The sequence below is a fragment of the Melanotaenia boesemani genome, chromosome 5 (genome assembly GCF_017639745.1).
Source record: "Melanotaenia boesemani isolate fMelBoe1 chromosome 5, fMelBoe1.pri, whole genome shotgun sequence".
In the NCBI taxonomy this organism is placed as follows: domain Eukaryota; kingdom Metazoa; phylum Chordata; class Actinopteri; order Atheriniformes; family Melanotaeniidae; genus Melanotaenia; species Melanotaenia boesemani.
This window is the reverse complement of record NC_055686.1, coordinates 11711094-11738432: the sequence shown is the minus strand read 5'-3', so window position 1 is coordinate 11738432 and position 27339 is coordinate 11711094. Positions and strand designations below refer to the sequence as shown.

At 39.5% G+C, this 27339-nt stretch overlaps 1 protein-coding gene across 1 annotated transcript in view; it reads right to left on the bottom strand.

Annotated features, from left to right (window-relative positions):
* trpc5a (transient receptor potential cation channel, subfamily C, member 5a) overlaps positions 1-27339 on the bottom strand; it is a 168288-nt gene that overhangs the window by 30744 nt on the left and 110205 nt on the right. Inside the window, exons 9-13 of the mRNA XM_041984409.1 lie at positions 24483-24620; positions 22310-22508; positions 14222-14361; positions 8651-8851; positions 7799-7920 (exon numbers count right to left, since the gene is read on the bottom strand). Of these exons, the coding sequence (XP_041840343.1) occupies positions 7799-7920; positions 8651-8851; positions 14222-14361; positions 22310-22508; positions 24483-24620 (800 nt within the window). The remainder of the gene's footprint in view (positions 1-7798; positions 7921-8650; positions 8852-14221; positions 14362-22309; positions 22509-24482; positions 24621-27339) is intronic.

Sequence of the window (27339 nt, the reverse complement as noted above, 5' to 3'; positions counted from 1 at the left end):
CAGCCGTCACCGTGACGATCTGCAAGCCTGTTTGTTCTAGGGTGACACTGATTTCTTTACCGATAACTCTGATGTTTAAAAAGTTTGTTAAAGCATGTGTTTAATTAGAAGTGATGACGGCAGCTATGACAGCAAATTTGCTTAAAAGATTTACTTTCCAGGAACCTAGTCTGGATGTCTGAATGGATATTAAAATAAATGTAGGTGTGAAGCATTTTACAGCTAATGTTTACAGTTCATATAGCCATGAATATTTCTATACTTCTGTCAATTTTACTGAATTTATCAATCATCAACAACCAGCTATTAGTCAACATTTCCATCAATTGCAAAACTGCCAATTTACAGTACAACATTTTCACACATTGAAACATTGAAAAATGCGAAACCTTATTATATTAAAATGATTTATGCTATGGAAATTTGCTTTGTCTGAAGTGGCATGTTTAAAATGTGTTTAATGCTGCAATAACAAGCATTGCAGCCCCCCCCTAAACATTGATATAACCACAGGGGCCAAATCCCAATTCATCCAGTAGCCCCTAACCATCCATTTTTCAGGCTGCTGTGTAGGATGGTGTTCGTTTTGTGGATTGAGGGGCAGTACTCATTTATTCATCCCAAGAAGATCGATGTTTCCCAAAGAAAAAAGACACAGAGTGAAATGAAAAATGGAAGGTACAGAGACTAGTGTTAGGATTGAAACTGAGCCGAGAACTACATGATTTAAAAGTCTATTTTAATGTTTTACATTTCAGGACTTTCTGCAGGCTGGTGAAACATCTGAGTTTAAAAATCATTTCTATGTAAGTTTTATGTTGAGACAGGAATAATTTGGACAGATGAGCCTACAGGACAAGTGTGATTATGTGCCAATGGATGATTTAAACAGATCCGGCTATCCCTTCCTTTTCCTCCTTCAGCACACCTGATTTAAATGAATGGGTCAGCTCATCATTAAACTCCACAGAGGTCTGATATTAGATGCTAAATATGATGAATGATGGTTCTGAGGCAAAGCTTGCGTGTCAGAAATCTTGTTTGACTTTTTGCAAGCTCTGCAGAACATCATGTCAGATGTTATTAGAAAACCACAGGAGCCAGGTGGATGCCGTCAGGACGGGTCAGGCTGGACAAGCTTGATCCTTTCGGTCTGTGGAAATATTTTGTGATTCCTTCATTGTTGTCTCCTTTTCTTTCATTTCTATCCTCTTTTCTTGTTTTCTCCACCTGTGCGGTGCTCACAGGAGAGTCAATACTTTAGTGTTAATTTCCTGGATTAAAGCAATTTAGTTGAAGAATTCCTGCCCTGTTAGAGTGATGAATGTTTCCTCCGATTGAAACGCTCAATAACATTCCCAGTAAAACAGAAAAAAAAGGCTTCTTTAAAAGTGCTGCTTTAGTAGATATTTTCATGACATCAGATAGTTTTAAGATGAAGTTTTTTTTGTTTTTTTTATATATCAATTGCAGTATTACACAGAGTGAACTCCCCCCTCAGGTAAGCTTCACTATTCATCTTGTACTGTTCTTTCGCTCTCCCATATGTCACACTTCTCATTTGAAAGTATGGGGGAACACATCTGAAATTGAACATAGATCTAATATACATCTTTGAGAAAAAAAGGAAAACGAATTGTTAGCAATGCTAGTTGTTCAGATAATCAAACAATTAAACTCATAATACCAATCCTCTTCAAACCTCTTTAAACAACCAATTCTGAAAGCACTTAAATTCAAAGATCTAGTTTACCTAAAAGTTCACAATTCATGAACAGTTTATTTCTTCAAAAAGTAACACAGAGTATCCAGGGGCTGTTTCTAATGAGGGAAGGTAAATATGGTTCATAAGGATAACGTTTAATTTAAAAAACAAAAAAATAAAAGAAATTGTCCTACAAGCCATGGAGTTCATCTATTGGACAACTTGAACAATGATATGAAATCATGTAAAACAATACAATTTTTTAATTTAACCCTCTAAGTGCCGAAGTCACAAAATTGCAACAAGCACCAGGCCATGCCTTCAGAAAGAGAGCTTAAACCTATTACTACTTTCCACCTCTAGATAAAGATGGCAGACATGTAAACAATCATCAACAATATATGTCATTATACTGCCATCACAAATTTCAGGCTTTAAGTTAAAATATATTTAGAGATAAAATACAGAACAAATACAGGATGGAAACAAAATGTACATTTCCATTTCTACCGTCTTTATTCTGTTGTTGGAGGAGCACGAATGTTAGATTAAAAATGACCTGTTACTGTATAAGTGCAGGTGTTATTTAGTTTAGTTTTATATTGACAAACCTTAGTGTGATTAAATATTCACTTATAATAACTCTTCACTTTTAATAGACAAACATAAAGACAGAAGTAGAGACCTTGAAAAATTCTTTCCTGCTGCTTTTGCTGGACACATGGATTTAAATGAAACATCTGTTGGGAATTTTGAGTATAGGTAGTTTTTTTCTTTTGGTTAATATAATTCATACAATTAATATAATTTACTGCAATTTTTCAGCTTTTTCTTTCCTTTTTTGTCTTTTTAATCACTTTAAAAAAAAATGGTATTATGTTACTATTAAGCTTAAAGATTCACTACTTAACTTTTACCATTTTCTCAGTGACGTGAACCCTACTGATCCACAGTACTACCTGCACCTGAGCTCCCTCCAGACAGTAAAAAAACAGTCTTATGTTGACTCTTGAATCTTACTTATGACGGCTCTGTCTCTCTTTTGTTTCTTCTCTTCCTCCAGTAGTGGCCACAGTTACACGGATGTTTTTTTAATTCACAATGAATTATTCAGAATTAAATCATTCAGAATTAAAGTATTCTCCTTCGCGTTTACATGGAAAAGTAATTCTGAATTGAGGTTTACATGGAAAACACGTTTAATGGCCTTTATTCAACTCTGCCTAAGATCTGGGAATTGGGAAGGGTTCTGATTGGACAGAGAGGGGACGTGACGTATTTACATCTACGGGCAGAAAACAAACTCCAGTCCCTACTTCTGTTTGTCTACAACATGAAAAACCACATAATAACAACCATTTTCACTTTAATTTGGATTCTAGTTTTGAAAAAGCGGCTTGACACTAGCGTATTACTTCACTCTTGTTAGCTGAGGAGGAGACAGAGTACCGTACTGACATTGCGACAGGACAGGGGAATGAGCATGTGCAGAAGGATCGAGGAATTGTTCAATTCGGATTTAAAATCAAAATCAACCAGCCACTTATTTTGGATTTAAGTTTAATTAAGAATAGCCATTTTCATTTGGAATTAGGTGTTTACAAGGTCATTTTAAAGAAGATTTAATTTTATTCTACATTACGGGTGAATTAAGACTCTCATGTAAATGTGGCCACTGTCTTCTAACATTTTTTTTGCTTAATCAGCCACAGTGCCTGTTCAAAATGGCTGGTTTGTTTACAACTGCTTGCTAGAGTGGGATGTATATGCAAAGCCAAAACTCAGTTGCACGACACGCAGCGACGGCTTCATGTTTTTTAAATGTACATAATAGATGTTACTGTGCCATCAAACTAGTTAGGAATGCAGAGTTTTAAGTTCAGAAAGTTACGGAGTGGGTCTTTAATAAACTAATAAACTAAACTAATGTTTTATATATCTCACAGCTGAAGTCACCAGCAGTTTATAATGACCATCATGCTGCATTTGCACACAAACACCTACCAACCCACCGATTCATTTGTATCCTATATGTTGGTGCGGGAAAACATGTAAGTAAGACAGCAGGCATCCATATCCACATATGTAAAATAATTTAGACCATTATCTACTATTCATAGCTGACAAATTAGGCATCAATAGCAGAAATTTCCTCTGATTTACAAATGAATATACACCAAAGCCGAGGCCGAGGAAGATGTCTTCAGCTTGTAGTCAAGTTTCCATCATCATTTTTTATGCAGAATTTGAAGATGTGCTGCAGGAAAAAGTGATGGAAACTGCAGATTTTGAGGAAGACTTGATGGATGTGTACGTTCAGATCAAAAATTATCATTTGTTTTTGCTTTTAGAGAACTTTTTATAAAGAGTTTAGGGCAACGAGATGATGCTCCATTTTTCTCTCATATCTGGACTAAATGACAATTTTACAGATCTGTTTATTGCAGACACCTGTTGATGACGCTGCTCAGCCTAGTTTATTCAGTCACATCTTATTAATAAAAAGGATCCTAATGTACATTTTTGTCAAAGCAACATTTTTAAAAAAATGCTTCAGATTGTCTTTTGAGCTGGAAACTCATCTTGGTATCATCTACAAGCTGAAGCAGCTTTTCTCTCAAGTAATTCAGATCAGGTGTTTTTTCAGAAAATTTATTTTTAAATGGATCTTGTTTTCTGTTGATCTTTATATTATAATAACTACCCTGCTTTTATTACATTTTTAATATGCTGCCAGTTTGTGTTACTGCAACCTCAGGCAGCTTTCTCAAGGAAAAGAGATTATTAATCAGTCTGGGACTCGTTAGTAACAAATACATTTATATAGACACCCCATAGCTTGATAAAAATAAACACGGGGTCTTTTACAAAAAGAAACAGTTTAAATTTGTTGCACATTCATGCAAAATCTTCTTAGTCCTAGTTCTGGTATTTGTGTTTGCATGATCTGACCACAGCAGAAATGTCGCTTTTTTTTTTTTTTTTTTTTGCAAGTGTCTCTCTCTACAGTTCATTCTGCACATGCAGGGCAGTTCAGAACCTCAACTGTGTTTACACCAGAGCAGCACACATATCACAGTGCAAAAAAAAACCTAATTAACCAAAGTCATCATGGTGGTTCAACAATTCACTTCAGAACTGAGGGGAACAGGATGGTACAACCATTCACCCCGCTATCACCTCTCAGATGTGTTACCATGTGTTTACTCCACCTCAGCTCAAGGTGGTGCAGAGCAGCAGCAGGAGATGCGGTACTGCAGTGACAGTCAGATAAAATACCTCATCTACAACATGGTTTCAGCTATGCATGAAGCAGCAGATATTATACAGCTAATGCCAGATGTATGACCGATACATGCACACAAAAACATGTGCACCTTTGCTTCAACACAAACTGGTACCTTAAAGAAAGAATAGGTGATGAAAACGTGCGCGGACGGTAAAAAATAAAAAGCAAAATGATAATTGGAATAAACTGTCATTTTTTTGTTCAGCAATTTGTTTCACATCATTAATTTTCAACACATACTAGTATTTACAGTAACTGTGTGAGCTATAAGTAAGTGCAGCCATGCCTCAGGTGTAATGGCTGTAGAAGATCTTTGTAAAGAAACTTTAAAAAGAAAAAAAAATCCTTAGAGGTTGTTCTGATTTTCTGACATAGGCTTGTCTCATAAAGTTTTACAGGCTAGTTACCAGCAAACATACCGTTGATACATCTGCTCCTTCCTCCTGATCATTTCTAAGAAGGACTGAACTGTACAGTCTGTGTTCATTTTGGTGTTTTTGTTTTTTATTTCAGATGTTTTTGTAATGTTTGTGACTCCAAAACCAACATGCTAAATAAAAAAAAACATCACTAGCAGCAACAGGCCAAACGAAGTGTGGGTTTGTAGGGTGGATTCAGGCTGGATGATATATTGCGCGCCACTGTGACATATGTAGTCAACGAACTTGCACTGCGAAGTGCGTAGACCCTGAATCGGTACACTGCTACTGTCTGTTCTCCAAGCCCCTAAACTTAGGGACCTCAGGTTTTGTCTAATCCCATGCTGCCTAGCAAAGTACTCTTTACTTTGGTTAAGGTTAGGTCAAGTTTTTGTTCAGATAAAATAAAAACAAATATAGAATTATCTTGTGCTGTCTCCATCAAGTGTCCCAAGATGTAATCAGCCCATTTGTTAATCTATTGATGATTACAATAATTAAAAAAATTTACATCACTCTCTCTTTATTGTTAATTAACGGTTTCAAGTTCAGAGTGTGATATGTCGTTTTAGCATCTGTTCTCTACACAGTCCTATTATTGTACCAAGCACTTTACTGTAATGGAATCGATCACAAATCAATACAGCTATTATCTAAAGCAAACCACACTCCTCATCTAAATTCAGCTCACTGCTCAGCTTGGCTCTAGCTCTGCCTCACTCAGCATCGATAGCCAGGACCTCTGGTCTGCATGTGTATGTATGTGTGTTGCAGCTGCCATATGAACCATAATTCAAACCCAGTCTCTCTGTCAGCTAAACCTCAACTTCCTTTCCACGTTTGCAAATTTCCTTTCTCCACATGAGAAGAAACCAACACATTAATATTCCTCATGCCTTTTCTTCAACTTGACACCAAAGGTAGTTTCCATATCATTATATGGTGCAATGATGCGTACTGAGAGCCTGTGTGAAAGAAACTGTATGGATTGTGGTTGATAAAGCACTTGTAGACACACTCTCTACTCATACAAAAAAATCCAACAGACTTAAAGCTAATTTCTAAATTATAGTACATTAACAATATTACAGTTTTTAGAAAACAGACACAAGATACATTAGAATTTTCTTATCAAAAGTGTCTTCTGTGTGAAAGAGATTTGATAAAACACTACTGTTTATTCTCAAGCTTATTATGGCTCTGCTTTAATGAAAAAGTGACATCCAGAAACAACTAGTAGGAGACACTACAATTAGCCTGCTGTAACACTAGCATCTCTGTGAGCCTGCATATGTTGGTATTACAAATTCCTTAACATTGGTTAAACATTAGCTAATTTATTGATGTATGCAGACAAAATCCTTAATGTTGAAAAGCTGCAAAATGCAAATTATTTAAGTGAAGCAGTAGTTCAGCCATGTCAGCTCACCTAGCCGGCTAATGTTATGTTCAGGCATATTAGCTCAACTAGCAGTCTAATGTTATGTTTAGTCACATTAGTCCACCTAGCATGGTAATCCTATGTTTAGCCACTTTAGCTCACCTAGCAGGCTAATGTTTTGTTAAGCCACCTTAGCTTTCCTAAAGAGCCTGTAGCTCTGACACTATTTTCTGATCTGCAGCATGTTATTAGAAGGTACACTCTGATACTACACTATACTACCTCTGTTTGGTCAGCATGAAAAAGCATCTCCTTTGCAGTCTGTTAAATTCTTAGATCTAAGTGTTAGAAGGATGTCAGTGTCACTATGTTTATGTTCAAATTAATTTACAGTGTATGTATAGCAACATTTGTATATTTGCTCTAAAAGCAATACAGCTAAACTATTATTTTTTTAATTTTGGGGCAAAATTTCCAAAATTCAACCTGATGATGGTGCATAATTTGGGAAAACTGAATACAGTACACCCTGACTGGGAAAGAAATGTCTTTCCCCTGGTGACGATAAAGGAATGTTGGGAAGTTCATGAAGTAATTTAGATTCAGGCTTTAAGGATCAAAGAGATAGATCATAAATTTTAAACTAATATATGATGTTCATGTAAATATGTAATAAAATAAATTAAAACTCTGAGGCCACCAGATGAAATATGTTTTTCACAAGTATATTATTAGCGAAGCATGAATGGCATCAGCTAAAGGTATAATACACCTATATCTCAAACAATTGTGCTGTTGGGTTTGAGTTGAACTAATAGTCCAGCAGGATCAATAAAAGCATTTAAGCTGCAGGTGATAACTGGTCACTATTAAAATGATCATTTTTTTATTTGTTTGAATGTGTGTAACATACCCTTTCTGAAATATTGGTGCATTTTTACAACTTTTCCCACACTCCTACAAACACACATGTAAACAGTGTATGTGCTTGTGATAGGACTCACGTGGAGAAAGCGTTGTTCTGCCGTTCACAGCGGATGCCTTTGCAGTTGCTTGGCTCTTCTGACGCCTTGGTTTCATAGTAGAAATAGAGCTGGTTCAGTCCATTAGCAAATGCTAACAGTACCTACAAAAGAACACACAATAACATAGACATGAATTTCTTTTTTGTTTTGGTACAGGGCCTGACCTTCTGCTCCTTCAGGCCATTTTAAAACTTAGCTTTAATCTTAAACAGGTCAAAAGCAACAAGGATAGTGTTATGTAAAGCTGCTACTGGGTGAGCATGAAGTAGTGTTGTGTTGGTGTGTTGAGCTCACTGTGATTGGCTTAAAGACCGCAAGGAGCAAAGCAATTCACATGTGGATTGTATTGTAGGTTAGATGTTCCCTTGAGAAGAGATTAATGAGTCTTCAATGTAATGAAATAGGCCCATAATGTCCTTCTGCAGGCAGTCAAGGGTGCAGCATGCAGATAACTCTCTTGCTTTCATCTTCATCAAAAATGCAGAAAGTAGCAAGTGAAAAGAAATAAGAGCCTGATCTTACTCCCAACTCCTTAAATACTAATGCTTGATCAGAAACCTGACATTTTCCTGTTTTACTGTTGTTTACTCACTTTGTGCTGCATGGATAAAATGCAGGAAAATGAGACTGATTGTGTTTATGGGTGTTTGGCTGTTAAAGCTCGGTTGAGTTAGAAACACAAATTAAATGTTCTCAGAGGAGGCCCACCACAGAAAAAGTAAAAACTCTTCATAAAATCACATATAAATAACAAACCATCTAACATCAAGTTTTTCTCAAGAAAAAGCAGCAGATTTGTGATGTGCATTAGAAGTGTTGTTAGCATCTTACCAGACAGTAAATGAAGAGAAACTTAAGGATGTCCAACAGCATCCTCCCCAGTGAGATCTGCAGTGGCCCGAGGTGGGAGTTGGCGGTGAAGAGGGAGATGAGTCTGAGTGAGCTGAAGATGTTGGCGATGGCGAACAGAGCCTCAGCTATCAGCGTCGGATGCCACATCTCCCACTCCTCCCTGGGCCGAGAAGAGTTATACTGGAAGAGGAGGAGATAAAAAGAGGATGGGTGAGATAAAGGCAGCAAGATGAAAAGGACCAAGAAACCAGAGATATAACAGAGTCAAGTAAATACGGAAAAGTTTTGTTCCTTTTAGGTAGAAGAGTGAACTCCATGCGGGATCACTGATATAATGACTGTCTGGGGAAATTGTGGCTGAATATAAAGGTAACAGTTAAAACAGTTCATTTATAAGTAGAAAACACAAACAGAAAATAACTCTCAAGTAAGGAATTTTATTACCTCACTTATATAAGAGATGGTAGTTAAAAGATGGATGGAACCTCTAGGACTGAGTAACAAAGCAAATGCTCAATAAGCTAAACTTCTACTTTAGCACTTTATACACTCCTGTTTGTTTTAAATGTGCTTCATAAATAATTCAGACTGGAATATTAGATTAGATGTCTTCTAGGAAGCAGAGGGCAACACCTGTGGTTGTCAAAAAGGTCTGACTATATAGAAATGAAAAAAATGTTGATGGAACCAATTGTGATAGCCCTAAACGTAATGGTCTGTGGACTTTTCTGTCTAGGGTTTGACTTTATCCTTCATTGTCTTAGTTTCCAAATGACATATTTTCTAAATCTTATTAAGGATTACTGGAGTATCATATTATCGTTGCCATTGCTGAACCCTGTTAAACCCGATTTCCACCTGTTCATCTTTTCTAAACTCTGGCTTTGAAACTTCTTGTTGAACTTGTTATTTTGGTGACTTCATTTAGATCAGGCATGTCAAACTGGTCCAGCAAAGGGCCGTGTGGCTGCAGGTTTTTGTTCCAGCCAGCCAAGAGCACACAGTTTGACCAATCAGCTGTCTGAAGACTGAGATCAGTTGATTGAATCAGTCAAATCTGGTGTGCTGCTGCTTGGTTGGAACAAAAACCTGCAGCCACACGGCCCTTTGCTGGACCAGTTTGACATATGTGATTTAGATGTACACCTGCTCTCAACTGATCTTGGATCCTGATTACCTCTGACTTGTCGTTCATTTGCTATTAATCCATCTCAATATAATCTGCTGGATTTCCTTTGCTCGTTGCCAGATCTTTGCGTTTGCTTCTCCAGTGGGTCCTTGCTCTTCATTTGCTTCAAATTTGAGATTTCTGTTTGTTTGTTCATGGACTTTCTTGTTTTTCTTGCCTCAGCAGCATCTTTTGTAAGTAATTAAAGACTTTCTGGCTGCCTCCTGTGTGACACTAATAATCCATCATATACAAACTGAACAGAAAGAACATGCTTAGCCTAGCTTAAAGCAGAAAATAGAAAACTACTTTTAACAAGTGAGAACACCCTTTCATCAAACTAAGACAAGTTATGAAATAAACGTATGATTTGTAGTGGAGTTAAGCTAGATTTTTCATCCATTTCCAGTCTTTAAACTGTGTTGGCCTAACATATTCACGGTCTTATAGAGCCTTACGCTGTTTGCATCTCCCCAAATCTTTGTTTTCTTGTAATTTGCTTTAATTAGTAAATCAGTTCTGGTTGACATGTTTAATAATCAGCAAGTGAAATAAAAATGGTGTTTCCAACTTAATCAAAGACCAGGATTAAATGGTCACATATGTATGGGTCCACCACAGATTCTCATCACACTGTGTGACTAAAACGCCACAAACAGCTGCGCTTTGATTTAATATTGGCATGTAAAATAATTAAAGAGGAAAACACTCTGGCTGAATTAACTGGGCACTAGTTGGTATTACTGTGAGATTTAAACCTCTTCAAGGCAGACGAAGAGGCAGAATGAGGATGTTGCAATATTTTATAATGACGATCTTGCAGAAATCAGTCACATGACTGTTTAATCTGTAGGTCATCCTGTTGTCAGTGTGACACATGACTGATGATTTATAACCTTCAGAAATCTCTCTGAAATGCTCCATCGTTTTTATCCTTCTCACTCTGACCACTTTCATCCTCTTCTTCAATTATCTTTCCTCACCCGTCTTCCTCTTTCTTTCTCTTTTACTGTTAATCTTCTTGCATTACCCAGGCTCTCATTTCCAGCACCAACTTTTTTTTAATGGTATCCATCGTCAACAGTTTCTGTAATTGTGTTTGCTGCTCTCATTTACGTGTATCCCTTAGTCCCGCTACTGTCTCCCTGTTTTCATATGCACAGCTTCCTCTTCATTCTAAATTCAGCCATCAGACGTCCACAGGACTTCTGTCTCATTAACTACGCCTCTATTAACATTCGCCATCTTCTCAAACATGCATGCACACACACAGACAACCGGAAACAGAAACATGAACACAGATGCACGCTCATTAATTTATAGCATCTCTTCAGATGCACTCGCTGTGTGTGTCTCACACACTTGCACAATGACAGAGCAGAAACGTTGGAGCTCCCAAAAGGATTTTAGATGTTCATGAATATTTGAAGAGGAAATAAAAAATACAAAAGTTAAAATACAACATGCCAGTAGTTGCTTCTGCGTTTACTCCTTGCGTACGAATGTGAGTGCAGCCGTGTGCTTTACTTTATCTGTATATACATGATTATAATGCAAAAGTATGAGCAGGACCTGTGTAGGAGGGCTGACTGCCACCCTCATGAGTCACAGCTGCCACAGATGGCCCAGCCATTTGGTATGTATGTCTCTGCATGATTACACCATTTGCACTTAATAAAAAAATTAATCTTGTATGCAAAACAAAGTATCACTGAAGCTGTAAGAGGTTCTGGGGAAGAAAATTGAAGGTATCACAGTTTGACAGCTCAAAGCTGAACAGCACTGGCTCTTTCTTTCATACCACAGGTCATCGCGTTGGATGTTTCTCTATTTTCTGTCTAAATTACTGATTTCGGTGAGATATAGGATGGATAACAAGAAAAACTTGAATAATTGAGTGGATGAATTGGTATTTAGCTACATTTATTATCCATTTGTCTATCACTTGTTCAGTTTACAGAGATCACCTGTTAAAACCACCTTCCTTATACTGTGTATAGGCTCCTTTTTAGGTTTTTTCTGGCTTGAGATCTGCTCATTTTTGTGTGAATTCAGCTGTTTGTTGTTACTGAGGATGTTTATATTCTGCGAGGGGAGGCGCTGCCGTTGCTCGGTCTGAAACAATGTTTTGGTAGTTACACACATTAAAAAAACCTCCACCTGAATGCCAGGATCCATGGTTTTCCAGCTTCCAGCATTGTATTAAGATGATCAATTTTACTTAGCTGTCAGTAGTAGACAATTGTGACTGATCCGCAAATTAATATGTAAAAAGTGGGACAAACAACAGACAAAGAGATAGGGGATTGGGCCTAAAGTCCTGACCCAAAACACCCAGCTTACTACTTTGCCCCTTCCCCTATCCTTTGCTTTTCCCTACCCCTCACCCCTTCAAATGAAATGATAAGGGGGAAGGGGTGAAGACATTCCCCTAGAAAATGACCATCATACAACAGGTCTCTATGACAACTGAAGAGCAACAAACTGATGTTAACAAACAACGATCTTTTCAATTTCCTGAGCTGTTTTAGTAACACATGCACTCTGACTGGAATATTTGCAAAATGAACCAACTGGAAGCACAAGTATGTCCACAGGTTTGTTCCCATGAGCATCTCTTCAAGTGGAATTTCAGATGGCACAGATGTTGTAGGGAGAGATCCCTGCAACAGCTGGAGAAAACTGTGGAAAAAAGTTGTTTTTATTATTTCCGGACATCCTTTTCTGTTCTTACAGTGGCACAGTTGTATATTTATAGCCGGTTAACCGATGTTGTGTCACATCTTCAGTAAGCCAGATCTCTTTGACTCAGTGTGATAAAAGAGCCCTAAAGATGCTTAAATGTTAAGTTAAAGTTAATGAAAAGGTGCAACAAAGGTTGTAGTGGTTTTTAGTGTTTTTGGGTCATGGTTGTACATATCTGGTCCTCGAGAGCAGCTGCCCTGAAGATTTGACATGTTTCTTCTTTCATCACATCTGACTCAGATTAATTGGTCATTTAACAAGCTTGGACAAAACTCAACAACAAGCTGTTGAGGAGATCCATTCAATTGAAATCAGGTATGTTGAAGCAGGTAAACATCTAAAACCTGCAGGATGGTGGCCCCTGAGGATCAACATAAGACATCCCTGGTCTAAACACCAGAACAAACTCTAGCTATTAAAACATATAGAATAAAAAATGTACTGGTTTTGATAAAACACTGTTTTATTAATGTTTTTATCCACTTTGCACTGTAGAGATGGTTGTGTTGTGCTGGGTGCACATTGTGTGTTAACTTGGTGCTTTGGTGATGTGTTCAAGTGCTACTTTATTGCCCAGTTGCAGGTACAATTACAATGCAATGCTTTACTTTGTCATAGCTAGTTCTTGATGTTGGGTTGCGATGCCAGGGCATTTCCAGCTACAGGTGACATCTTTAAAATAGATTTAAGCTTTTTGTCTGTGGCAAGCTGCCATGAAAGCCACTCTGCTGGATGAGTCAGTCCTTCAATGCATCAATCCTAATACTGTCAAGTCTTATTTTGTTTGGATTTTGGAAAAACTCTCAGTGGGGAAGCTTTTTGTGTGTTTAATGTTTACATTGACTATAAATGCCTCTTCTTTGTGGATGCTGGAAATCCCTGGAGTTGTTTTAATGCCTTTGTTGGAACGTTACTTCATTCTTTGACAAGATGCCAATACTAAATGTTAATAAATGCAACAGAGTTAAAGCATTGGCAGGTCAGTATATCATACTATCAGATACATGATGCAAACTTACAACACAAGAGAGTCACTGCTGAATAACTGCAGTTATTTGGTTTTTATTTGTAACTTTAAAGGATCTCTTTCAATAGTTATGTTTACATTGTCTCACTCTCCCTGATATGCACTGTACACATCCCTTAAATAAAACTATTAGTGCACTTCCTCTTTTATTTAACATCGATTAATGATTTATGATCTAATTAATCATGCATAACTTATATCAGTGTTTGCATATAGCCTTCTTTCCTGTCTTCACTGATGTACTATTGGCTTTGCTTGCACATTATTAACAACTATCAATCAGTGGAACAGCAGAACATGAGTACAAAATCCACACATAAACACACAGTGCTGCTTCTGTAATGCTCCATATTTTATGTTTTTCAATGATTATTTTTCACTGTCTTCACAGTGCAAACAAAAACATTGCAGACATTTGTTTCCCTGCAGCACGTTGCTCCATCAGTGCATCATTACACTTTGCGTGCCACACAGTATCATTCACTCCCGTTGCACTGCAAGACCATTAAATATTGATTACATCATGAACCCACTTTATATCTTTTACTGAGCCCACTTTACTTGTTCTCCTCCCCCTTCTCTCTTACAGGAGCAGTCAAGCAATTGTTACCTTGACATAGGCCACTATCTTCAGTGATATGGTGGCCAGGTAGAGGGAGTTCATGGCAAAGTCCATCAGGTTCCACCAGTCGTGGATGTACTCTGTGAATCCTCCATCCCACATCTCCTTGATCTCTGCCCAGATGAAGCCTGAAACACGCAAGCAGACGCACATTAGCATACATTAATGCTTAAGTTTCTGCAGCTACAGCTCTGGAGAAGTAAACAAAGAGCCAGAATGATGAAACTAATTTCTTTACAAATGACTTTAGAGCAAGCTATGTCACTTGAAATAATTAAAAAAACATATATGTTAGGATGTTTTCTGTAGAATAACTGGTTTTTAGCGTTGTGCCAAGACTCAGGTATCTTGGTTTAAACTATAAGCTTGACACCAGGTCTGACTGAATGAATACGAGTCAAGGAGACATGCTCACAGGGAAAAGAAAACTAAAAACTATAGGCATTTTATTTTTAACAAATATAATTAACATTCATGCTTTAGTTAGAAAATGTTTGCCAATTGGTAACACTTCATGAAAGCTCTTTGTCTAAAAAACAAACAAACAGAAAACTGACCAATGATGTAAAATAGTTTCAAAAAGGCTATGTCCACATGGCGCCAAAGCTAGTTCAGGTGTGAAAATGGTGGCAAAAAACTAGGAGAAAGTCTTCACCATTCCTATAAAACTGCTGTAGTACATACTACAAGGCTGAGGGGGGCGCTATGGTGATTAAAGAGAAGCACTCCAGAGCTAGAACAAGGCGTAGCACATGCGCAGATAATATATCTGCTTGCTCCCGCTGTTGATAGTACAGTAGTGCAGTACTGTGTTGTAAAAGCACTGCATTTTGGTGCTAAAGCTGTACACAAGCCAGGACTGTTTGGAGCAGCACCACAACACAGTTGGTTACCGACACCTTTATTGTTGTTGTGTTTGTCGCAGGTTTGTCACATTTGACGTCATATCCTCCAGTTGTGTGGTTATACTGTCCTCACAATACCACAGACAGTAAAAGTTTCAAACCAATCCAACTTGGTACCTGGTTTCAGACATGGTCACTTTCATGGAGGCTAATTCCTGGTTTCGTGGGGATGAAAGGGTGGATTGCTGAAATACTCCTGTGGTTTTTCTGCAATACAGCATCGTGGGGACGAGCCCTCACTCTAGTCCTGAATAAATCAAGCTATTTCCTTAAAGAAGCTTAAGGAAGATCCTCCAAGAGAATGATGATCCAGATGTTCCAGCATTTACATTTTGGAGTCCAGGGGTTACTCCTGAAGACCTTCTATGACTCAGTGGTGGCATCGGCCATCTTGTATGTTGTCCTCAACCAGAAAAAGATGGAGTGACCTCTCCAGATCAGGAATGAGATCCTGCTCCAAGTGGAGGAGTTCAAGTATCTCAGTAATCCACAGTAATCCAACTGCATGGATAAAAGCATGGATTACAGATTCCACGTCACGCCTTGACAGAAAGGGTTTAACCTGTGAAAGACGTCTGAAATGAAAAAAAGGATGATTTTACCACCTCATTAATGTGGTTATCAAACCTACAGTAAGGGCATCATCTATTTTTACACCTAAGTGACAACAGACATCAGAGCTGAGAGATCAGCACAAGAGCAACTGGTGGAGCAGCTGGGACCAAACAGATGTTCCACAACAGATGTTTGCTGTTTACCTTTAATGTTTCAGTGTTTATCTACTGACATTTGATTCTTTAATTTAATTGGATTTTAGATTTTTCTGAGTCAATCTCATGTATCGTCTCAGTCTGAGTCCTGCTTGTTCAGACTTCATAGTCTAGGTGTTAGTCATCTCCACTTAGTCTGTGTTTCAGAAATTCCTCTTTAAGCCATTTATCTTTTATTTTTAGATTCAGGCCTACTCTTGGCCTAATTTAAAACTTATCTCCTAAAAGGCTAAGTATCGAGATGCATGCTATATGCCTTTCAAGCCGGCATCTTTACCATTTTTTTTTTACCTAAGAAAGGGATTGCCGGGTTCTTACAAGGAGGATAAATCTGCACCCTGGGCATATTCAGGTTGTTGCTGTAAATTTCTAACAAGACAAGGATACAAATATAATATTCAAAGCTTAATCTGCTCTTGATACTCCTTAAGTCCTTAAGGTTTTTTTAAATTTCTGTAAAGCTTTGAAGAAAAGCAACAACATCTAACATTCGTGTTGTAGTTTAATAACTAGCTGTACCCGCATCTCTTACAAATCCACATCAAGAACCTCTGTGACATTTATTCTTGCATATTTGAACAACTACATGAGAAGTAGTCGCCTCTAAAATCTTCAAACAACCGGCTAATCGTCCAGAAAGCCAGGCAGATTACGAGCTGTTCTGACCACATCCTAAACCAAGAATTCTGTTTAATGCCTTTGGGACGGCACTACCTTACCACCCCTAGGAACAAACATATACGAGAATTCTTTCATTCCTTCTGCTATCACACTTTTTAGTGCTGCTGATTGGAGCAAGTAGACCTGGCTGGCATGGTATTTATTGTTTTATTGATTATTTATTCTCCATGGTGACCTGTGTCTTTGCCTTTTTTTTTTTTTTTTTTTGTTTTCCTTGCGTGGTCATTGATTGTCATCGACAGAGTGCCTGAATGTTTATGTTTATGGTTGTGATTGTTTTTTATGTTACCCGTCTGGTAGGCTGCAAATGAAATTGGCCTCTGGGATAAATAAAGTTGTTTGAATCTTGAATTTAATAGTTCAGCCTCCTTTCTGTCTGAAGAAGTTTGTTCTAGAGAGAGAATTCAGGATACAGTGGATGAGGTGGTGCAGTAAAACAGATGGTTACGTATCTTTCACAGTGATTATGGTCCAGTTTAGAACTGATTTGTGTCAAATCTAAGGGGGAAGATGGAAATGTAATCACTCATTTTTCACACCCACCTACTGACGCCCACTAACACATACGCACCACCACTTCCCACACACTTGCCGACATCTGATCACACACTTCCGCGCACATACACACTCTTATGAGGACACAGTCAGGGGCCTCTTGATGGTTTGACAATCAAAACTAAGAAGGAACTGATAGGTTGTTTCTTTATTTAACTCATTTCATTCATGCTTGATAAGAGACAGTGCGGTTGCTCGCTGAGACTCATCCTATTCTTTAAATCTGTTTTTATCTCAACAGCAGATCTGAGTCAGTTATGTGGCGGTAACACTTCAAATAACAGAGAGAAACTTCAGGCTACCAACTTCGATCGAAGGAAAAATGACATATATCATTAATGATTCAGTCTGACACCACTAACTAGTTCAAAGAATGTTATATGTTTACTTAACCACTCTACAAACTACATAAGATAAAATATGAACCTTTATAGCATAGACAGGAATTATTTAAATATGATATTTAACCAAAATTTAAATTGTGAAGAGGTGTAAAGAGGTAGGAAAAATGAAGCATGAATATACATGTACTTAATCATGGTGTTAATTAATTATTATTTAAGAGAAAAAAAATGGATTTGAACTCAAGTTGATGGGGTGAGATATATTCATAACTAACTAGAAGAACTCAGAGAGCGCAGTCCTCCGCCAAGCCATAGGGTCACTCCCCTGAGAAAAATCCCAAATGGCCCAACAGCCACCTAGTAGCCCCTATTTCCAGAATATCAACATGATCCGGGTCAAACAATGTCGGATTATAACATCTACCATGATGTCATCTTGTCATTGTTTTTTCTTGCCAGTGATTCTGGGCATTATAGATGAGTTAGAAACTGTAATAGCAAATTATCCCTATCTCCCCAAAGGAAAGAATCCTTAAAAAATTCCTGGATCCAGTTGGTGATGTTGTTGTGTTTTCTAACACGTTTATAACAACGTTTTTGGACATGGCTGCACTGGATGCCTGGGTCTTCCGTCGATGCCAGGATGACCTGGCGTGCGTTCTTTACTGAGCTGTTGCTGCGATACATTAAATCGATATCAGCAGACATCCAGCTCTCTGTTTCGTTATATGCCATTTTTTTTCCTAATTGATCTCCCTCAAATAATTGATAACAAATATAAATACATTAAAAAAATTAATTATTTGATAATATGTTAGCCGATGTTGTAAGGTAGTAAGTATTTAATATTTTCTATTTGAATTATGAGCCCAAAGTAATCACATGTGCTATTATTTATTTATTGAAGCTTTGTCTATTTATAAATGATAAACAAAGATTCAAAGAGAAAAAAATTGTCCTCTGGAAACATCACCATTAGTTTTTTTTTTGCTGGTGGTTTCAGGGGGTATTGGAATGTTTTATGATTCTTGTGTTAAAAAACATTCCTAAATCCAGACGGTGATCTGGATCATCTCCAAAATCGAATCACTTGTTCCTTATTCTATTTTGGAGATTTTTTTTCTTTTTTTTTGTGGAAAATTTAATAAACTTTTTGAGTTCTGTTGCTAGCATTTGCTAACTCAAAACGTACGCCGCCAAAAACCTAACCTTAGCAAAAGAAGACTAATTCACCAGTCTCTGTGACATCAATCATGTTTGTAGCAACTTATGAGCGGTTCGGTTGGACTGTTCTTGTACTCAAAAGGGGTGAAATAAGGTGGAAGGGTCCCCATGACACCGCTAGGCCACATAGAAATTTTTCCGTAACCCTGCGGGGAATTCAGCTCAGTGTGTGTCGGCTGAGGTTTTTCCTCTCTTTTCCTTCCGATAACCAAGAGACACAGTTTCAGGACTGACGTCACAAGATGGAGAACAACTAAAATCATAGCAAATCCTCACAAGAGTGATTTAAATATAAAATAAAATAAAAAAAAAAATACATTACTTTAATGCGCTGGAAAAGAGAAAAGAACTCTTGTGACGTGTTCTCTTGTTCAGATTACAAAAATAGCTGTTATATATTGATAAACTTGAGCCAGTTGGTTACTGTAGATTCCAATAATGTGGAGTTCAGGCGTAAATAGTAACCATGAACAATGGAGGGTAATCCTGAAGAAACAGATGGAAAGACCAAGATGTGGACAAAAATACAAAATGCACAAACATTAAGATTCTACTCTCAATTTTTTACCTTTAACCCTTTACAATCCATGAGGTCAGCAGCTCAATCTGTGACCTAGCGACTTCTCTAACTAGAGTCATACAGTATTCCCAAATCTTTAAAGAAAGATCCCAATTCTAAAACGCTTCTTCAAAAGTATTTTAATTTCTCTAAGGTAATAAATGTCATGAATGGAGGTGGAGATGAGGACCCAAATGCAGGCAGGAGGCAGAACTGGTGCAGGTAAAAGGTTTATTTCCCAGGAACACAAGACAGGCAACCATAGACGACCGGGATAAACTCCATTGAACATAAACCAAACATGACAAAATGAGGATCTGACAAGGAATGACTGAAAACCGGGAGTACTTATACACAGGGGGAGTAACAAGACACAGGTGAAGTGGATGACTAATTAGACCAGATGAACTAACGAGGCAGAAACAGAAAACCACAGGACACAAGGGAAAAAACTAAACATGACCAGAAAACCAAGAACATGAACACAACACACCAACACCCAGAAACCATGACAGAACCCCCCCCTCAAGGGCCGGATACCAGACGGCCCAACCAAGTCCACAAAAAAAAGAAAAAACCCCCAAACAGTCCAGCCAGGGCGGGCGGAGGGGGTCCGGAGGAGGGACCAGACCAAAACAAGACAGGCCCCTCGACAAAGGTCAGGGGGGGCCACCTGGAGGCTGAACAGACGGCAGGATTAGGTCAGGAGGCCGGCCAGGGGGCCGGACGGACCGGGGCAGAACCTCCGGCGGACGACCCGGAGGCCGTGCAGACAGCAAGTTCAGTTCAGGCGGCCGGCCAGGGGGCCGGACGGACCGGGGCAGAACCTCCGGAGGACGACCCGGAGGCTGTGAAGACAGCCGAATCTCAGGCGGACGGGCAGGCTTGGGCCAGCGCTCTGGAGGACAAGCAGGCTGGATCACCAGAGGCCGAGCAGGCTTGGACCGTCGCTCTGGAAGACGGGCAGACAGGATCTCTGGCGGCGGACGGGCAGACAGGATCTCTGGCGGCGGACGGGCAGACAGGATCTCTGTGTCGGGCACCAGTTGCGGGTAAGGGGCGTCTCGACCCGAGACCCCCTCGGAAACAGGAATCAGAAGAGAGGCGTCACCACTGGAGACCCCCTCAGGGACAGGGACCAGAAGAGGAGCGTCACCACTGGAGACCCCCTCAGGGACAGGGACCAGAAGAGGAGCGTCACAATCGTTGACCTCCTCAGGAACTGGGACCAGAAGAGAGGCGTCACAACCAGAGACCCCCTCAGGGACAGGAACCAGAAGAGGAGCGTCACCACTGGAGACCCCCTCAGGGACAGGGACCAGAAGAGAGGCGTCACCACTGGAGACCCCCTCAGGGACAGGGACCAGAAGAGGAGCGTCACAATCGTTGACCCCCTCAGGAACTGTGGCCAGAAGAGAGGCGTCACAACCAGAGACCCCCTCAGGGACAGGGACCAGAAGAGAGGCGTCACCACTGGAGACCCCCTCAGGGACAGGGACCAGGAGAGAGGCGTCACCACTGGAGACCCCCTCAGGGACAGGGACCAGAAGAGAGGCGTCACCACTGGAGACCCCCTCAGGAACTGGGACCAGAAGAGACGGGCAGGACCTGGGCACCGGCGTGGGACGCTGCGGCGCAGAGCAGGACCTCGGAGCCGGCGTCGGACGCTGCGGCGCAGGGCAGGACCTCGGAGCCGGCGTCGGACGCTGCGGCGCAGGGCAGGACCTCGGAGCCGGCGTCGGACGCTGCGGAGCAGGGCAGAACCTTGGCGCAGACGTGGGGTGCTGAGGCACTGGAGCAGATCTGGGAGCCGGCGTGGAGAGCTGGGGCACTGGAGCAGGAGGCGAAGCTGGAGACGTAGGCCTGGGAGCTGGTGGCGGCAACCGTGACAGTACAGCAGATGGCGTCACCCGAGATGTGGACCGTGGAGCTGGTGTTGACCTCCGAGATGCAGACCGCCCCAGTGGTTTGGGGCTAATCGCCAGTCTGGTTCCCCAGAATGGTGACCGCTCTGGATAATCCTGCGGCTCCCACTCCGTCTCCAGTCCCAGGAGCATTCCCACCAGTTCGCTTGATGTCATGTATTCGAGGGGCTGTCGCCCCTGGTTCCTGGACGTCCTCCTCCTCCTGGACCTTGTAGGAGGAGGATCAGGAAACCACGGGTCTGGCTCCTCCACCGTAGGGAACCAGTCAGCAACCCCCGGATCGTAATACTGACGCCAAGCCATCAAACCTGCTGGGTCCAGTTGTGGTCAGATCCTACTGTCATGAATGGAGGTGGAGATGAGGACCCAAATGCAGGCAGGAGGCAGAACTGGTGCAGGTAAAAGGTTTATTTCCCAGGAACACAAGACAGGCAACCATAGACGACCGGGATAAACTCCATTGAACATAAACCAAACATGACAAAATGAGGATCTGACAAGGAATGACTGAAAACCGGGAGTACTTATACACAGGGGGAGTAACAAGACACAGGTGAAGTGGATGACTAATTAGACCAGATGAACTAACGAGGCAGAAACAGAAAACCACAGGACACAAGGGAAAAAACTAAACATGACCAGAAAACCAAGAACATGAACACAACACACCAACACCCAGAAACCATGACAATAAATTTCTGTGTGATGGAAAGATAAACGTCCAGCATGAAAACAAAGACAGCTACTGCGCCAGTGTAGCCATTTACATCTGAATGATTTACACTCTATTGCTGCTCTGGGCAAAACTTTACTTCTTCTGGCAGAAAGAAAACATCTGCCAGAAATCTCTGATTGGTAACAGTCTCAGGGTAAATTTGGAATTGTTTTGTTTGAAAATGGCATAAAACATCTGAAGCCATAGATCTGTCAGAGCTAATTTTCAGCTTTTTGGCTGCAATTAACCTGTTACTAGGTTGTTATGGTTTAACAATCTGGGTTCCAGAATCTACCATCGGCTGCTGAATCAGGTCTAACGGACTGTGTGTCTCAAACATGACACATTAAGCAATAAAGAGTTATTGTTGCTATCATTTTTGGCCTAAAATAACTCACCCAGCACCCACGGAAGAATCATCCACTCCACGACGGTGGGTGGGGGTCCCTGCATGTGTAAGTTGGTGCGGGCGATGTGCTGCGAGGCCAGCAGCAGGAGGAAGAGGAAGGTCAGGTAAGACGCTGTGTGACAGATGAACTTGATGAAGGGCTTCTTGATGAAGCTTCCCAGAGCACTCTTTGGAGCCAACAGGTAGATCTAAGGAGGGGGAAGAGGTAAAACAAGATGGATGGAGAGAAAGACATGAAAAACAAGAGGCAAGTTAAAAAAGAAAGAAGAAAAAAAGAAAAACAAAGGAGAAAGGTGGACAAAAACACGCTGACAAGAGTGAATTATGAGAATAAGAAGTCTGTTATGCTAATGATGCAGCCACTCGCTGATGCCTCGAACTCTTACTGTTACATCATTTACTTTAATGATTCTTGTGCTCTTCAGCACTTTTAAAACTGTAGTTCATGAAGCAGAAAGAGAAAAAGAGATGTGATACACATCCGAGCCCACAATGCAAAATGCCTTCTCCATCAGAGCCCTTGTTGTTATCATCAGTGTCGTTGCTATTATGATGCTTGTTTGCTCATTCTGCTCATTTACTCGCTCCTGGCAACCTCAGCTAACTCTGAGTCATGCCATGGAGGCTTTGAATGGAATCAAATTTCACAGAAACAGTCAGTAACAATGAACAGCCACAGATGGAGGTATGTTTACATACATTACCGAAACACTGATATATAATCACATGGAGGCAGCCTGCTGATTAACACAATTTAAGCACTTTGCTTGAATTAATTACTCGCATCAGCAGTCAAATCAGGGGGAAAGTGACTCATATGAGATCAGAATAATGTCTCATCATGCAAGTCTGATTTAAAATCAAGCCACCCTTTGTTTCTTAATGTACTGCAACAAAAATGGAAAACACCATTTTTACATATACTCATATTCATTCTTCATCACAGCCTGAATTCTGAACAAGCTTTCTTGTAATTTCTTTAAGTAGTTCTTTAGTAGTCTTCAGGAACAGATTTCCAGTGTTCCTGAAGGACATCACAGCCCCATTTTTTTAAACATTGGTCTTGTTAGGATGATCCTACTCTGCTTCAAAAATGCTGAAGTCCAGGGTCTGGGGTTGTGTTATCACCCCATCATACCCGTTGCCACTGATCATCAGCTAAGTTCTTGAGTCCTTTAGCATACCTCAGCCTTTTCTTCCTGTTTCACTTCCTTTAAAATGGATCTTGACAGCCACCCTTCATGAAGACCATTTCTGATGATGCTTCAGTGAGATGGATCAGTTAAAGGTCTAGATGCATCTCTCAGGTCTTGTTTCTTTCCTGTTTCTGATTAACATTATTTTCTCTGTTTTTTTTTTTTGTGCTATAAATAGCTTATAAGACCATTTATCTTGTTCTTTATCAGTGGCTATTAGGGAGTCAGCTTGTCCTCACTGTGTTATTTTTGGCATTTTCCACAAAAGGGATGAAAGAAATTGGAAGATTGTGACAGGCTGCTACTAACAAACTGCCTAAACAGCCAATTTAAAAAAAAAAAAAAGCATTTTTGCTAAGTTGTCTGTTAAATGTAGAAGCAACACTGGTTCATCCCTTGAGTTAAGTGTCTTCTTTATGCTAAATGGTTCATAGGTCTGTGGTAAGTGGCTTAACAAGGAAAAGCACATTCCTTTAAACATGGTTAGGTAAGAGGACTGGACTGCAAATCTGAGTGGAAAAGCATCCAATGTCTTCAAAAAGCTTGGAGAGGTATTACTCAAACCAATTAAACAGATGACAAAAGTCATCTGGGTTTAAGGTTTAAGGAGCCTGAGAGCTAAACTAACACTGAAAACTATCTGTGCTAACTGTAAGTTGACATGCAATTTATTTTATTTCAGTTCAATTATTCTAATTGTGTGGTTTGTAGGGTGTCTAAAATAGAAAACAAATAGTGACAAATGACACAAACATGTTTTTGAACACACAAAAAAAATCTAATTGCATGATGTGCAGTCAAGTACTAAAAAGAAAATAATTTCCTTTATCTTTTTCTAAACACTTTTCTTTTATTGTGAATGACATATTTATTAATCCCTGAAGGGGAATTATTATGTTGTAGTAGCTTTATATATGTATTGGGAGGATTTCCCTTCCATTACCTCAAAGGAAATGTTTTTCTTACCAGTGAGAAGACAGGGAACAACAGTCCGATGATGAAGCACGTGACCAGTTTGACAGCCCAGTGTCGTCTCCTCCAGCCCGGGAAGCCGTCGTACCACAGCGTGGCCAGCAGCTGCTGGCAGTTCGGCTGCGCCACAAACTGAAACGCCAAAAACAGGAAAGTTTGGTTTTTTGTTTTTTCTTTACTCAAATAAATGTCAAATAGATTCGAAAAATGAAACTTTGGGGTGAAAGAATTATCTCAGCTAGTTTGGACAACATCAAAATGACATGATTCTGCCTATTTATGAGAAAATACCAACATGTTTGCTAAGAAACTATCCTTCAATGTTAAGAAACAAAGTAGATGTGTATCTCATTAAATAAACAAATACTCTATTTATCCTAGAGGGGGAAAAGTCCATTCAAAATACATTTTTTACATAAAAAAACAACATAAAAACAAAACAGTGATGAAAGCGCACTATCTTGCAAAACTACCACCTTTTATATTTGATGTAAGCATCATAAGAAAACACTAATAAACAGATACTAACTTTATAATAATCTGATAATGAATAGATTTAGGTGTGATGCTTCAAAGTTTAAAACATTCAACATGTAAAACTAAATTAGGTGGTGAAAAGAGAAATAAGGAGGCTTTAACTTCCCTGAACTTATACAAGCTGTAAAAATCAGAATACATTGGTACAGAATTTTTTAAATTGTAATTCAAAATGTTTTAGATCATAACATTGACACAGAAATGATTTTATTTTCTGTACTTTAAATTCTCTGTAGTAAGCTCATTTGGCTCCGGTTTAACTTCATCTGTCAGTGGTTATAAGCAAACAAAGCTTCTATCCTGCCCTCACAGGTCTGCCGCTGCTCTTTTCTTCTGCTTGCTTCCATTTACATCTCATTTCAGCTTATCCACTAATACTGTTGGCATTGCACCAAAGGCTATTTGTCCCTGTTGGCCCTTCAGCTGCCCTCTGAGACACCAAGAACCCGCCAAGTCCCCTTGTTTGCTCTCTTGGCAAATCTCCTCATCTTTCTAGCTTCCATTTTAATACTTCGTTTGCAAGCTGGTCTCATCCCTCTTTCTTTAAATTCTTCCATATTTTTTCCCTTTTTTTGTTTCATGTCTGCCTTTGTGTGATTAGTTTAGACTTGGTAAAAATCCAAGGGTTATAAATTAGCTTCATACTCTAAAAAGGCTTCAGACAGAACGTTATCTATTACTTCAAGCTGTGTGTGTGTGCAAAAGATAATGCTAAAATTGTGTTTTCCTCTTAAACATCCTATCAAATAAATGGTCTGAATAAACATCCAGCTCAGTAAGGCACATCCAACTTCACACAAGGTCACAGAACTGTTATAAACCAAACATTTAGCTAAAAGCTTAAAGAGGCAAACTGCCAAAAAACGCTGAGGTCAGCACCTGGAGCTGTCAATCCAGCATGATTTCCTGCTACCTTCCGACATTTGGCTAAGGCTGTGAATTCCCACACTACCTTGTATTCATTTGGGAGTGGGTTTGCTTCATTAACAGTTGGTTCAGGTCTTATCTGGATCAGATTTTTATTTTTATTTTCCCCAGACAAACTCTGCAGTATCATGTGTTGTGTGAAAAGAGCTGTCCATGGTGCTGATCACACGGTGCACCCTGAAGGAGATGTGAGAAAGATGGTCTTGCATCCTGCTCGCACACCTGCTGGTACCACGGTCTAGCAGAGGAAAAATTATCTGAAAACCCTGAATTATGTTCAACTGCTTCATTATTTATTTGGCTTTCAGTGTCAGAGCTACCAGAGTAGTGCATGGTGTGGTTAAATTTAGGAGAAGATCAAGGTAAATCATTTGCAGAAGTTCTCCATCAATTATGCATTTCACAGCAATAGCACTGGTGTAGCAGAAGCACCATCATGTGTTATATTATTTCACCTCTTTCGAAAGCTTCTAACTGGTCCATATATAAGTTTTTACAAAGCTCTTTAAATGTATTTTCAATACACACATGCATTCACACAGCATTTGTTATACAATGTGTACAGCATGCAGTGCTTTTTCTCTACAGTCACACACCAGTAAATATATCAGGACAAATGAAGGGTTCAACGTCTTGTGCAAGGAAACTTCTGGAAGTGGAGGTAGTTGGGACTGAGCTGCAGAGTTAGAAGGCAGTCACTCTACCTGGTACATACATGAGCCACTATTCAGTCCAGCTGCTTTGTTAGAGACTCAGGTGTTTTATAATATTAGCAGCTAATGTGGCAGCTAAGCACAAACAGACAGGCTGAAAGGTGTTTTACCTTCCTACCAAACACACCTTAACAGGAGCAGGACAAAACCAGTGAACCTTCTTCCTTATAGGGCTGCACAGCTGTTTATATGAATGATATCATGAGCTTAACTTCAAACTTTTTAAAATCAGTTAGCCTTTAGACCCAGTGAATGCTGACTGTAGTAAGTTATGTTAAGTGTGTAACCTTTTCATGGGAAAAATGTCTATTTACAGCAATATGAAAGGTTAAAGACCTATAATTATTATTTAAGGATAAACACAAAGCTGCCACTAACTTCTGAGTGCAGTGTAAAGAATTACACTGTAAAATGAGGCTAAAACACTGGCACCTAGTCTTGTATTTACAGTGTATTAACAGCATATTACTGAATGATTAAAGTATATTAAGGTGGGTTAATAATAGGTTTTACATCACTCCAATGCATATTGCATAATAATGCATATTCCAAAAGATACACTCCTAATTCTATGTCACTGTTAATATCACTGAATGTTGTGCAAAGATGCAACTCATTACCCCTCCACTGTTTTAAGCCAGTGTGTAGAAAAATATCCCAAAAATTAATTTGCT